Source organism: Meleagris gallopavo, chromosome 25, assembly GCF_000146605.3.
Source record: "Meleagris gallopavo isolate NT-WF06-2002-E0010 breed Aviagen turkey brand Nicholas breeding stock chromosome 25, Turkey_5.1, whole genome shotgun sequence".
In the NCBI taxonomy this organism is placed as follows: Eukaryota; Metazoa; Chordata; class Aves; order Galliformes; family Phasianidae; genus Meleagris; species Meleagris gallopavo.
The window spans coordinates 1,023,342-1,037,640 of NC_015035.2; the positions used below are offsets into that span (position 1 = coordinate 1,023,342).

At 50.6% G+C, this 14,299-nt stretch overlaps 1 protein-coding gene across 1 annotated transcript; it reads right to left on the reverse strand.

Moving 5' to 3' along the window:
* Window positions 1–728: 728 nt before the first annotated feature.
* On the reverse strand, window positions 729–14,268 carry CTPS1 (CTP synthase 1). The gene is made up of 17 exons (XM_031556786.1): window positions 14,103–14,268; window positions 13,133–13,303; window positions 10,951–11,051; window positions 10,190–10,306; window positions 8,825–8,908; window positions 8,419–8,499; window positions 7,519–7,670; window positions 6,439–6,571; window positions 5,605–5,693; window positions 5,017–5,111; window positions 4,417–4,479; window positions 3,802–3,845; window positions 3,096–3,192; window positions 2,917–2,972; window positions 2,736–2,832; window positions 2,333–2,477; window positions 729–819 (listed from the first exon to the last, which is right to left on the reverse strand). Exons 1-17 carry the CDS (start codon window positions 14,266–14,268, stop codon window positions 735–737), a joined length of 1,776 nt encoding a protein of 591 aa, XP_031412646.1. The 3' UTR covers window positions 729–734.
* Between the last annotated feature and the right edge of the window lie 31 nt (window positions 14,269–14,299).

Below are 14,299 nucleotides of genomic sequence, written 5' to 3' on the forward strand. Positions count from 1 at the left end.
TGCAGCCAGGCCCCCACATGGGCTCAGCCCGTGTTTTCCTCTGCACTTATTTTACGTCAATTTGTTTATAAATAAAAGAATAATGCAGAGCTGCTTTGTGTGCAGGCAGGAGGGGAGCAGGGGGAGAGGAGACACTGCTGTCGGGAACTTCCTTTCTCTTCCGTGGCCACAGAGCAGAGGGTGCAGTGCTCACATTGCAGCAAGAGGCAGGAAAAGAAAGGAGAGCACAGCTGCTGCCCCAGGAGTGCAGAGCAGAGCTGGGGGCACCCTTCGGTCGCAGTGCACTCTCCTGGCAGCTGTAATTTGTGTGCTTTCTGTGCTAACGGCATCCCCCCAGGAAAGAAGAGAAGATTCCCCCCGTACCCAAATCTCACTCTTGTACCTTAAGGATGGAGCTCTCTGTGCTATGCTGAACTTTTTTCCCATTATGATTCAGCATCAACGCCGAAGTACAAAAGAAGAGCTGAGGAAAAGGAGAGGATGCAGTAACAAAAGTGTATAAATCATAAGTTAGGGAAGGCAGAAGCGGAGAGCGGTCACGTATTGCTGTGAGAGGGCCCAGAAAACCAAACGGGGGCTCTTCTTCAGCCACGACACAGCTGAAGGAAAAATAGAGGAAAAGAAGGAATCAGTGATGCTGAAGGGCAGCAGCCACACATCCACGCTCAGAGCAGAGCAGCTGAGCTTTCCTTTCCATAAGGGAAGGGGTTGGGAGCACTGGGAGTTACCGAGCATCAGTCGTGGTTGAAGGATGGAAACTTGAGCTCTGTGATCTCCGAGTCAGGAGAGCTGCTGCCGCTCCTGTCGCTGTAGGTGTCCCTGCAGAGGACAGAGGCAGTGCTGTAGGATGAGTGCTCACAGAGGGCTCTGCAGTGGGAGCAGTGCCTCCTTCTGCCCGAGGATGAGAAGTGAGGCATGCAGAGCTTCCCAGAGCCATCCTGTGAAGATGGGGCTCAGCCACGTGTGTTGATTTCAACTGACAAACCCTAAGATTATTTTTCTACCAGATCTTTTAAGACCACACTAATCAACACAAAGCTAATAGCAAATAGGCTGGTTAGCCACCTGCACTATGCATTCCCTTTCAGCCTCCTGGTGACAGCCAGCTGTCTTTAATCCATCAAACAGCTTTCAGAATCAATCAGTGGCTCTGCTGGGAAGCACCCTGGGAACAGCACAGCCAGCAGTTGGACCTCACTTACATCTCTCCTATTCTGCCTCATCCCATCTCACACATTTTTACAGTTCTATAAAAACCTGTTCCTGAGCACTGCTGGGATGCTGTCAGGTCCCTGTAAAGTCCCCATGAATTTTTCTGGAGCAAAGCCTCCCAGCTGCTGGATACCCAGCACCAGACCTGCAGGGTGAACTCCTCCACATGATGCACACACACGCATGCTGCACTCCCAAACCACGCAGGGAGTCTTCAAGATGCTGCCCCAGCACTTTGCATTGCCCCTGCTGAATTCCTTCCAGTTCTCTCTGCCCAACCCTGTACCCACATCCCTCTGAAGCACCCTTTGGTGCACAGACTGTTGCACCCCCTGCTGCCACCTGCACCGGTGTGTAGTGAGGAGCCTTGCTGTTAAGAGCTGTGCCAGCACGGCAGTGAGGAATAGAGGCTGTGCTGTAATGATCACACGTGTTTTGTTATCTGCTCACACCAGCACAGAGACTCTCCAGACATGCAACGCTGCCTTCAGCTGCTGCAGGAAGGATAGAACTTGGTCTCTCTGGATGGAAGGAGCTGCCTCATCCCCGTGGCCAAAGCAGGAAATTAAAACATCCCTGCAGCTGCAGGGCACTGAAATGGGGCATCACGACAGGGACTGTGCTCAGAAATCAACCAGAGCACAAGGGATGGCTGCTCCCCAGGCAGCAGCACAGAACTGCTGTGATACAGCTGTGCTGCAGCTCAGTCTGGACAGAGCAGCGCTCAGCATTACACCTTGCACTGCTTTGGTGCTTCAGCACTCCCTGCCTTTGGCACTGTTAACGGCCTTTTGCTGTGCTGTTCAGCAAGCATGAGCACTCCTACTGTAAAAGCAATGCTCTGCATTGCTCTTTACATGGAGAAAAGATCTAAAAGGAGAAAATCTTCTACAAGAGCAGGACTGGCTCAGCTTCCTTACAGCTCCCAGCAGGGCACCAGGCTGAAGCTGGCACATCACAGTGGGGAACTCACACAACACGGGTTTCCCACAGCACGAGAAGCAGCGCTGCACACCCCATCACCCTGCAGCCCCACAAAGCCCCGCTCTGTGACTCTCCAGTTCACCCCACGGGAAGCTGTGCTGCCCCATGAAAGGCCTGCTGTTCTCCTCCAACCCACCTGGGCGAGAGCCTGCAGCCCTTCTGCAGGTAATGTGCGAGCCTTCCTGCAGATGCCAGCAGCAGCCCGAAGTACGGCGGGGATGGCTTGATGGGTCTGGAGAGGAACTCAGGGTGGTACTGAACACCCACAAAGAATGGATGCTCTACAAGGAAAAAAAAACAGGACACATCACTGACAAGTCTGCAGGCCTGCAGCTGAACAAGCTGAGCTTGTTGATAACAGGGTCTTCCCTACCCCGATTCTTGCTCCTAGAAGGGCAGGCCCTGGCACTCGTGTTAGTGCAATTCACCATGCATGGAATGGTTGTGAGGGAGCGTGGCCCCATGTGGGAGCATGCTGTGTCCCTCAGCAGGTTCCCTGCAGATGCTAACACACACAATTCACCTTCTGACACACTCACCTTCTAGCTCAACTATTTCCATCCGCTCTCCTTCCTCATCCTGGCCGACAAACTTCAAGCCTTGCTCTTCAAAAGATTTCTTCAGCTCTGGATTGACCTAGAGGTCGAAAAGCAAGAGAACCCATCTTCTTTTGTGCCTGGGTTGTACAGGGGAGCCCAGCACCCACAACAGCAATCGTACCTCAAATCTGTGTCTGTGCCTCTCTTCCAAGAAATCGTGATCGCCATACAGCTTCCCTGCACAAAAAGAAAGGTGAACATCTGTGAGCAAACATCAACCAGTTCATACAGTGCCATGTTCTGACAAATCCCTGTGAGCACCAGGAAGCACTCAGAACACACAGGTAGGAAATGCCTTACTCATGACTGAGTTCTTCGTTTGGAAGAGCGTTCTCCTCTTGCCAAGCCTCATGGTTCCACCCATCTGCCCAGGGTTGTGTTCTGGCATGTCGATCACCTGGGAAATTCAGAGCAGGACGAGGCTGAGGGACGCACAGCCTCACATAGACACTGAAACATTAACAGGGGACAAGCAACATCCATGCAGAAAACAAGCACAGCAGCCCAAGGAACACTGTCCTGACTGGGCAGAGCAGCAGAGAGAGTGATGTTCCAGAAAGGCTGTATGGAACACTGTGGGTGTAGTGGGACTGCATGCAGCCTGCAGGCTGGGAACACAGCTCAGAGACCACTCACAGACTTTCCAGGCAATTCCTGTCTGCTTCTATTAATTACTGAGGTCATCAGTGAGTGATAGTGATGGCACTGGACGCAGATATCATCACACGTGGTGCCAGGAAATCAGACAGCTTTCCAAGTGCCCTTTAAGAGGGGCAGCTTTGTCTTTCCCCTCTGAAAAAACACCTTGGTTTCTCGAAGAAGTGCAATGAGATAAATCACGTTTTAAAGAAATCCCTGTCGCAGTCTACCAAGCACTGCAGAGCCCTCAAAAGCAGCAGCTGCCATACAGCCAAGCAGGAAACAACACTTTCCATGCAGATTAATAAGTGATGAAAACCAACTCGAGCACAGTGAAGATACAGCAGGCAAGTCATGGCATACTCACCACTGGATGAGTGGTGTTGAGGTCAAATTCTGTTGAGTTCGCATCTGCAATGTTACATCCAGGGGTTAGAAACACCTTTAAGTCCCTCTCACAGAAGTTCACAAACACAACTTAGGATATTCTGCATGAGGAGCAGAATGGGGGAGGGAGGAGGGCTCAGAAACACGTTCCTCCCTCTCACCTTCACTACCCGTGAAGGTTCACAATCAGCCTGAGGCACTGAGTTCAGTTTGGCCCTCTGGAGGAAGGTCTGACAGCGGGGACCTGCTCTATTTGAGCCCAGAAAGCACTTCAAAGCAGCAAAGCAGGCGCTGCTGCCTGCCCAGCTGAACTGCTGCTCTTTGTGGCCATGGGCTGTGAGGGCACACGAGCTGACCTGCACACACAGCTCTGCTCACGTCACTCTGAAAGCTGAGTGAGTGCCCCCACTGCATTCTGCCTGAACGAGATTATTCTTTTTTCCTTTGAGCTGGCAGAGGGGGAGGGGAATTTTCTACAAGCCTAGGAAAAATAAAATGCAATCTATGTGCCAATGGAAAATGGAAAGCATTACAGGCGTTACCCAAACAGCCAAAGGGAGATGTCCATCGCCTGGGGATGGTTCTGTGCAATTACCTGACCAACCAAGAACGTTGCGTGCAAACTCCACAACTGCTAACTGCATTCCCAAGCAGACTCCTGCAGAAGAAGAGGCAGAACACAGATGAGGTATCTTTGAGCCCACATGGTGAAGCTACAGACACCAATCACTGAAAACACAGAGAGACCACCACAGCCTCGTCTGCAACTCAGACCCCAGCACAGGGATCTGCCATCACAACCCACAGAAATCACAGAATGGCCTGGCTTGAAAAGGACCACAATGATCATCCAGTTCCAATCCCCTGCTGTGTGCAGGTCTCCAACCAGCAGCCCAGGCTGCCCAGAGCCACATCCAGCCTGGCCTTGAATGCCTGCAGGGATGGGGCATCCACAGCCTCCTTGGGCAACCTGTTCCAGTGCCTCACCACCCCAGCCAGCCCTGACTACATAACAGCCTGCTACCGGTGGTGGCACAGCTCAGCACAGAGCATCGCTGCCCTCAGCACTTATCTCTGACATTCTGAAGTCTGGATAGCAATGGAAGTCAGCAAAGCTTGTGCTGAAGTCCATTACACTGTTCTTCAGTCTCCTTCTTTGCTTTACTTCTAAATATGGATGAAAACCATTTCTCACCTAAGAAGGGTTTCTTCTGTTTTCTTGCCCAGGAAATAGCTTGGATTTTGCCCTCTGTGCCCCGAACACCAAATCCACCAGGAACCAGCACGCCACTGCACCAGGATGAAAGACACCATTCACACAGTGCTCACCAGCACAGCTCCCACAGCCACACACCACTTCTCCTCCACAACATTTTGGACCTGCCCCTCATTTCCTGAGATAACTCTTGGCATTTCTGCGCATTGCAAAACAACTCTTCCCCTCCTCACATCTCCCTGCAGAACTGCATGGCACACTTCCACCTTCCCTCCCTCTCCCTTTGGTTCGAGCAGTGCCCACCACTTCCCTTCTCCCTCTGTTTCCCTGTGCATATCGATTTCCCCTCCTGCAGCCCTTCACAGGATCCCCCGCTTTGTTAACAGCTCTTCCCCATTCCGCTTATCATCTCTTCTGCCTCTATCCTAAATTCCATCAAGAGGACTTTGGGGCAGCATGGCTGTGCACAGTGCCCAAGACACAGGCTTACAGTGCAGCTCTTTGTTCCCAGAGCATCAACAGCAGCAAGCTTATCAGCCACGGCCCAAAGAAGAGTAAGGATCTTACTGAGCACCACACAGCTTCTGCCACGCCTCGTGGTATCGGACAGGTTCCTCCTGCAGGGTGGCAGGCTCCAAGTCAGCAGAGTCGATGTACTGGGAAAAAAAATCCAGAAAAAGACAATGAGACAGCACCAGAGGGGCACCAAGACCAGGACTCTTCAATTCTCCTCCTCCCCTCCCCTGGATAGCTCTCAGTGTGTGTCCTGCTCAATGCTTTTGGGTTTTTTGCATTCATTTCCCCTTTGCTAGCCAACAGAACTGCTTCCCCCCACTGTCACACTAAGTGTGCACAAACTGAAGCCATGTCTTTGTATCCTCCTCTCCCTGCTGCAAGAGAAAATCCCAAATCCACGTGGCTCAGTGTCACATCTCCACAGAGCACCATGAGATGCAGACAATCACAATGCAAAAGCATCGTTCCACAAACACACCTCACCTAACCTTCAACTGGTACCAGTGAAACAAGAGGACATTGTGAAACATAGGTCATTATAGTTAAATAATGCTGTCATCAGTGCTGGGGATGGGAAAACTGCAGGTTTTCCAGTTGCAACAACCATCCTGCTCTTTCTGAAGCCTGGAACACAGCTACGTAATTCCATAAGGTGATGCAAGGCCTCTGTGTGTGGGCACCAGAGCCCCTTCCCCACCATCAAACACAGCTGCTGGGAAGTACCCACAGATTTTACTGTTCTATGCCTGACTGCAGATGTCTGGATGCTGTAATCCAATACAACTTCAAGGCTCAGTGACATAATCAACCCTCCCACACGGTTTATGAGAGACCTCATGAAGAGGGGTGGCACTGCAGGTGGATTTGGGAGGGGGAAACACACACCTTGATGTCAAGTTTATGGTTGATAGCCAGTGCAGAATGTTCCAGTGCTTTAATGACGGAGGCGTAGGAGTCTGAAAACTTGGTGTACTTGCCAACAAGTGCAATGGAGCACGTCTCGAGGAGACGGTCATACCTGAAGAAAAGCAAAACATGGGGGTTACTAAGAGAAAGTGGGGGTAAAAATCACTGACAGTCTTTTCCAAGTGACAGAAACAGCTCAGCTTCTACAAGTCTGTCAATGGGAAGAGAAACCTCCTGTGGAAGAGAAGGCCTCCCATGGCAACTGGGACCTAAAAACGTCAAAGAATGTAAGAAACAAAAAACAAAGTGAGAGGAAAAGCTGTTAGGAATAGATTCAAACTGTCTTTCTGGGAGGATTCAAAAAGTCAGCAGTAAATTACAAGGAAAGAAGATCAAAGCACAACTCTGCATGTTTCTCCTGTTCAGCATCCCCACGCTGCTGACAGAGCTCACTGCAGCAGCCAGGAATACAATACAAAAATCTTATGTTGTGCTGCCTCCTTTGTGCCCCCAGCACCTGACGTGGTGAGCTTCCTGCTCTCAGCTAAGGGATCCTGTTGGAAATTTGTGCCAGAGTTGCTAGGTACCTTCCATCACGCTGCTTAATGAGGGCTGTCCCTGCCCAAATCAGATGCTCTTTGCAGCAGTGCTCTGTTACAATGGGAGGGAAGCATCACTCAGCTCTGCTCCTTCCCAGGGCAGAGACGTGTCAGGGGCAGGAAGGACTCAGGTGCAGACTGAAAACCCTCAGCTTGGTTTTCACGAGGACAGAGCACTGTGGTCCCTGCAGTGTCTCAGCATCTCCTCTCTGCCTCACTCTCTTGAATGCACACCCAGAAGGCACTGCTTTTAATCCCTGCAGCCAACGAATGCCATGCACACCCAGTCACGGATTTCAGCACTATGCAATAACAGCTTTTCCACCTCCATCCTCCCCCCCAGGAGGAAAATAAGGCAGGAGATGGCACTGCAGAACACTGAATGGAAGCAGGGTAACACTCATAACCCGATGAGCTACAAGGAGAGGAATTCCACTAGGCTCCCAACCCCGCAGCCCACCTGTCAGCCATCTCCTTCCACTTCATGAGCATCCTGCGGGGCTGCCTGCCAATGGGGAGGTCCAGCCTGCGCCTGAAGTAGTCCACAACCCCCTGCTCCTCCAGCAGCAGAGGAACCCGGTAGATGGAAGAGACATCATGAACGCAGATGACCTGTGCATCAAATACCAGCAGGGTTAGAGCTCAGCTGAGTGACTGGCAGGTTATTTTTAGGCAGTTATATAGAGATATAGGCACAGCTATTTTTAAAGTATCACTGCTCCTGACTCGCATGAAAGCAGAGCTCAGCACCTCACTGATAAAACTCCCTGAATTGTAACTCTTCTCCTTTGTATTCACTTTAAGTGCAACTGCAGAGGGGTAACAACCAGGTGAAGTTGTATCAAACTTCCTGGGAAGCATGTGGTGAGATCCAGCTTACTCACAGCTCCTGGCCAGCAGCAGGTTAGCCAGCCAGAGCTGAGAGCCCCACTTAAACTCCTGTTCAATTCTCTTCACACAGGCTTGGGTGGAAGAATAACATCACGAGAGGAGCAGCAAGCAGAAATGCATTCATGTCCTTTTAATTTTGGGCAACTGCCCTCTGGTCTCACAACACTGAAAAATACTCTTTCTTCTGTCTTTGTAGAAGGAATAACTGAGGTCAAAAGCTATTCAGAAAATACCTTGGATGCCATGAACTCCAAGCCTAAGTGTATTTACTTATTAAAAAATGCCGGCATAAAAGGGACCATTGTTGTAATGTTTACTGATGTAAAGAATGTAGGTAAGACAAAGAAGCAAATGAATTATGCAGCTCCCAGAAAGGCAAAGCTGGAACACATCAGCTCTGCGCTCAGATACAGCACCCAACAAACAGCCAGAACATTTATTGCATGTATCTGCAGACAGCAATCCTCACCTGTTCTGGTTCAACATGACAGAACATGGAAATCTTTTCTTTCACGGAGGTATCCAGGGGAGTGGAGCACCTGCAAACGATCTGACAGAACAGCAATGTCACCCTTGTGAAGCAAAACAGCAGCACTCAGGCACCCACATAACAAAGCTGAACAAAGCCATGGTTCCACAGCCTCTGACTTGGGAGAGAAAACAGCTCCATTCTGTGGGACCAATGCAAAAAGCTCCCAGCCTCAGCATTAACGAGGCCAGGCTGCTGCTGCAGCACAGGGACACGCAGTCACAGAATGGCTCTGGGTTGGAAGGGACCTGATGGATCACAGAGTTCCAACCCCAGCTGCTACAGAGTGCCAGATCACACTGTCAGTGCTTCATTCCCAAACCCAAAGCCACACAACAAAGCTTACCAGATCTGGGGAGAGACCGAGACCTCTGAGCTCCCGGACGCTGTTTTGGGTGGGTTTTGTCTTCTGCTCTCCTGTGGAGCTCGGCTGGTCAAAGAGCAGAATTGGCTGCATTAACTTCTGATGCTACAGAGCACCACACTGCAGAACTGGGGACTCTCCAACCCTACTGGGGACCCTCCACCCTTATTCATCTTCTAAAACTTTGATCTGGCTTTTAGACAATTCACATCAGTTTCAATTACTCCTCTGTATTTTAATCCCAAAGGCTGAGAGCAACCAGAAAAAAACAGAGCTGAAGTCTGCACACTGAGCAGGAATTTATCCTACTGCAGGATGGAAAGCCCAATATGTTTTTCCCCCAGTGTTCCCTCTGAATACTTCACATTTTCCATTCCTTGTTTTCTCCCCCTAAATCACCCAGCCTGGATGCAAAGGAAAGGAAAGAAACAACAGCAGAAAAGGGAGCAATCTGCACTTCAGAAACTCAATCAAATTACTCCAAATCCAGTTCCATGATGAGGAACTCTCTTCTATAGAGTTCTAGTGCTACAGAAAATGCTCTCTGGTACTGTCAAAAACCATGGAAGAATTGTTTTTTCAGCAGTGATTCAGAATAGAGCATTTTTGGGTGGGTAAGATTGTAAACTGCCTTCAAAGCCAGGTCAGATAACACAGATGAGGTTGTACCAGGCATTGCACACCATGGAGAAGCTCCATTGTGCTTTTGGTATTGACTGGAGCTTGCACCACCAACTGGGAACATAAGAAAACTTTGTTTTTCTTTGTGATTTGTAATTACATTTCTCTTCTCATAGCACTGCTTCACAACACCTATTTGGTTGCATTTCTGAACCAAGCCCTACAAAGCATGCTTACCTACAAAAGCTTCCCGTGTTTCCATAAGGAAAAGCAGCAGTTAAAGATGGGAGAGGCAGTAAACTCAGGCTTCCAACTATTTATAACACATTTACAAACTCTGAAAACTTTCTGTTCACTTCCTGTTTATAAAACACATAACCAAATATTCTCTGCATTTCACAGAATCACAGAATGGCCTGGGTTGAAAAGGAGCACAGTGCTCATCCAATTCCAACCCCCTGCTGTGTGCAGGTCACCAACCAGCAGCCCAGGCTGCCCAGAGCCACATCCAGCCTGGCCTTGAATGCCTGCAGGGATGGGGCATCCACAGCCTCCCTGGGCAGCCTGTTCCAGTGCATCACCACTCTCTTTGTGTGTGATTTCTTCTACAAGTTTCTATGTACAGAAACCCAAATACAACAGTGCATGCAGAGAAGGTGTTTCAGAATGCAGTTATGCAGGTGGCTCAGGAGAAGCACCCACCCAGCCCACAGCTGAGCTCCATACCTGTGGAACGAGGCTGACATGAATGTTACAGAAATTCTCTCTCCTGGCTTTGAACTGGAACTGGCGGAAGGCCTCGATGAAGGGCATGCTCTCAATATCACCCACCGTGCCACCGAGCTGGGAAAGACAAAGGTGTTTAGAATTCAAGTTAGCATCATCACATCCTATGCTACAAAGGCCCACTGAGGTGTGCTAACACACACATACAGTCACACCAACACACCTCCCAGCACCACCGCGATTCCCTAAGGGAGCATCAGCTGAGGAGCACAGACAAGTGCCTCGAGGTGACTGCCCTGCCCTTCCTCCACCCACCAGTGCAAAGAGGGCACAGTACGATTAACTCAGCCTTCCAAGTATCAACTTCTAATTAAAATTCATTCCGTAGATCCATCTGAGGCAGAGGGCCTCAAAAATGCAACTGTCACAGAACCACAGAATGGCCTGGGTTGAAAAGGACCACAGTGCTCATCCAGTTCCAACCCCTGCTGTGTGCAGGTCACCAACCAGCAGCCCAGGCTGCCCAGAGCCACATCCAGCCTGGCCCTGAATGCCTGCAGGGATGGGGCATCCACAGCCTCCTTGGGCAACCTGTTCCAAGACCCAAGTCTTTCTGTATGTGGATTCAGACACAAAGCACTGAAAAGCTTAAGGCTAACAAGGAAAATTCCCAACAACAAGCAGTCAACCATTCCTGAAAGGTGAGTTTTGCTAAACAAAACATGCATACAGTTTGGTTTAATCCATCCAGAGCTACGCACCTCAATCACACAAACTTGGGGTTCCACACCATCTTCATCCACAGGGATGCGTGCCTGCCTCATCACCCACTCCTGTATGGCATCTGTGATGTGGGGGACCACTGAGAAAGAAGCCAGGAGAAGAGTTAGACCACAACTTCTCTCACTGAAGATGAAACTATCAAAAATAAACTACCAGTGCTTCTTAGATCACTTCCCAAAGCACCGATGTGCATTTTTCAAGGATGAATGTTTGAAATGGTTATTTTTGGCTGCCATTTTCAAGAGGTGCCTTGGCAGGAAATGCAGCCCCACTGCTCACATCTGTTTAAATGGAAATGTTTCTTTTAAGCTGGAAGCTTCCAGTACAAACAGTTCCACACACTGAGCTCAGAGAGTCAGCTTGTTTTAAATTGCCTACAGAAATCTTTATCCAAAACAGCTGTGGAGGATTCTTGAAAAGGACAGAGACTGATCTGATCCTCAGAGATCCTTTCGGTCTTCTGATGACACCACAGTCTGACTTAAATGAGTTAAGCAGCAATAACTGTCTTAACCAGCTAGCGAATTATCCACATCGCTCTGAAGTTCCCATTTAGGATTGGCTGTGTCAGAAAGTCAGATCCAAGTCGAGGATACAGGTCAGGCAGCACGTCCATAGGATCACAGAAGGGCTGGGGTTGGAAGGGACCCCAAGAATCATCAGGTTTCACCCCCCTGCTGCATGCAGGGCTGCCAGCCTCTAGGTCAAGTGCTAGATCAGGTGCCCAGGGCCCCATCCTACCCTGCCTTGAACACCTCCAGGGATGGAGCATCCACAGCTCTGGGCAGCAGTGCCAGCACCTCACTGCCAGTCAGTGGAAAACTTCCCCCAACATCCAATCTAAACCTTCCCTCCTCTAAAACCATTCCCCTTTGTCCTGTCACTATCTATAGCGTAAATAGTTAATTACCTTCCTGTTTATAATCCCCTTTTAAACACTGGAAGGCTGCACTGAGGTCACCCCACAGCCTTCTCTTCTCCAGGCTGAACAAGCCCAGCTCCCTCAACCTGTCTTTGCAGGGGAGGTGCTCCAGCCCTCTGAGCATCTTTGTGGCTCCTCTGGACCCTCTCCAACAGCTCCACATCTTTCCTGTGCTGGGGGCTCCAGACCTGGACACAGTACTGCAGATGGGGCCTCATGAGGGCATAGCAGAGGGAATAATGCCCCCTGCCCACTGCCATCCATGCTGATGGAGCCCAGGATACCATTGCCCTAAGCACACACTGCTGGCTTGTATTATATTTTTCATCTACCAGGACCTTTAAGTCCTTCTCAGCAGGGCTGCTCTCAAGGAATTCTCCCAGCCTGTATACATATCTGGGATTACCCCGACACAGGTGTAGCACCTTGCACTTGGCCTTGTTAAACCTCGTCAGGTTCACAGGGACCCCCCTTTGGAGTTTACCACAGTCCCTCTTGCTGGCATCCCTTCCTTCTTTTGTATCAACTGCACCACTCAGCTCAGTGCCATCAGCAAAGTGCTGAGAGTGCACTCGATCCATCATTAATGAGATTGGTAAAGATGCTGCAGAGCACCAGTGCTGAGATGGAGCCCTGGGGACAACACTCCTCATCACCCCCACCCACACACAGAGCTGTTGACCACAACGCTTTGGCCACAACCATCCAACCAAATCCTTACCCACCAAACAGTCCACCCTTCGTATCTCTCCAATTTAGAGATGAATTCCCAAGCAACAGTCTGCAGAACTACAGCTAACCTACAGCATCTGCCACTACACTCACACTGCTGTGCCTTCTACTTATCATAGAATCATTGAATGGCCTGGGTTGAAAAAGATCCCAATGCTTATCCAGTTCCAACCCCTGCTGTGTGCAGGTCACCAACCAGCAGCCCAGAGCCACATCCAGCCTGGCCTTGAATACCTGCAGGGATGGGGCATCCACAACCTCCTTGGGCAACCTGTTCCAGTGCATCACCAACCTCTGGGTGAAAAACTTCCTCCTCATGTCCAACCTAAACCTCCCCTGTCTCAGTTTAAGACAATTCCCCCTTTTAAGAACAAATCATACCTATCACAAGGACAGGACAGACCACAGAAAGGCCTCAAACTGAGATGGAATCCAAAGAAGAAAAAAAAAGCAGGACAGAAATACAGAATACATTCCTCAGAATTAGAAACAAAGCTTCACATCACCTTGGACGGTTTTGCCGAGGTAGTCTCCCTTCCTCTCCTTGTTGATGACATACTGGTAGATCTTCCCAGTCGTCAGATTGTTGTCTTTGGTGAGGCGGATGTCGAGGAAGCGCTCATAGTTACCGAGATCCAGGTCCACCTCTCCACCATCATCCAGCACAAACACCTCTCCTGCGGCACATAGAGAATCACACACAGCTCAGAGCAATGCAGCCGTTGGTTGGAGGCTGCGTGTGACAGGTGGGCAGGGGTCTGCAGCAAAGTGTTGTGGGGGGCAGCTGGGTGGTTCGGTCTGGAGGAGGCTCAGCAGGGACCTCAGTGCTCCCTCAAAGGAGGCTGTGGATCATAGAATGGTTTGAGTTGGAAGGGACCATAAAGGCCATCTGGTCCAACTCCCAGCACTGAGCACAGACACCCACAGCTCCATCAGTGCTCACAGCCCCTCCAGTCTCACCTCTTTTGTCTGCAGGATGGGTGCCGCAACCTGTGCCACAGCCTTACCGCCCTTACTGCAAAAAGTCCTTCCTAACATCCAATCCAAATCTCCCCTCTTTCAGTTTGAAACCATTTCCCCCTGTCCCATCACCACAGACCCTGCTGAAGAGTCTCTCCCTTTTCTTACAGCCCCTCAGACGCCGAAAAGATCGGGCTGTGCTGCTGGGTAACAGCAACAGGGTGAGGGGCGACAGCCTCGAAGTGCACCAGGGGAGGGCCAGCCTGGGCATTAGGAGCAATTTCTTCTCCGAAACAGCAATGATGCAACGGCACAGGGCTCAGCATCCCGTGTGCGCTGCAGAACCGCACGGATGCGGTCATTGGGCACGGAGGGGGGGTCGGCCGGACGGCTCTGTGCAGCCATCGCGATTCTGTGGCAGCAGGAAGAGCTCCGCCCGGCACGGAGGAGGCGCAGGGCAGAGCCGCGCTGACTGTGACTCCGTGATTCTGTGACTGCCCCCGGCCCGGCGCTCACCGTGCTCGTATGGGGAGAAGGTTCCAGCGTCGATGTTGATGTAAGGGTCGATCTTGATGGAGGTGACGCGCAGCCCGCTGGATTTCAGGATGGTGCCGATGCTGCTGGCGATGATCCCTTTGCCGATGCCCGAGATCACCCCGCCCGTCACCAGGATGTACTTCATCTGCCTGCCGGTCTGACAGCGCGCCTCAGGA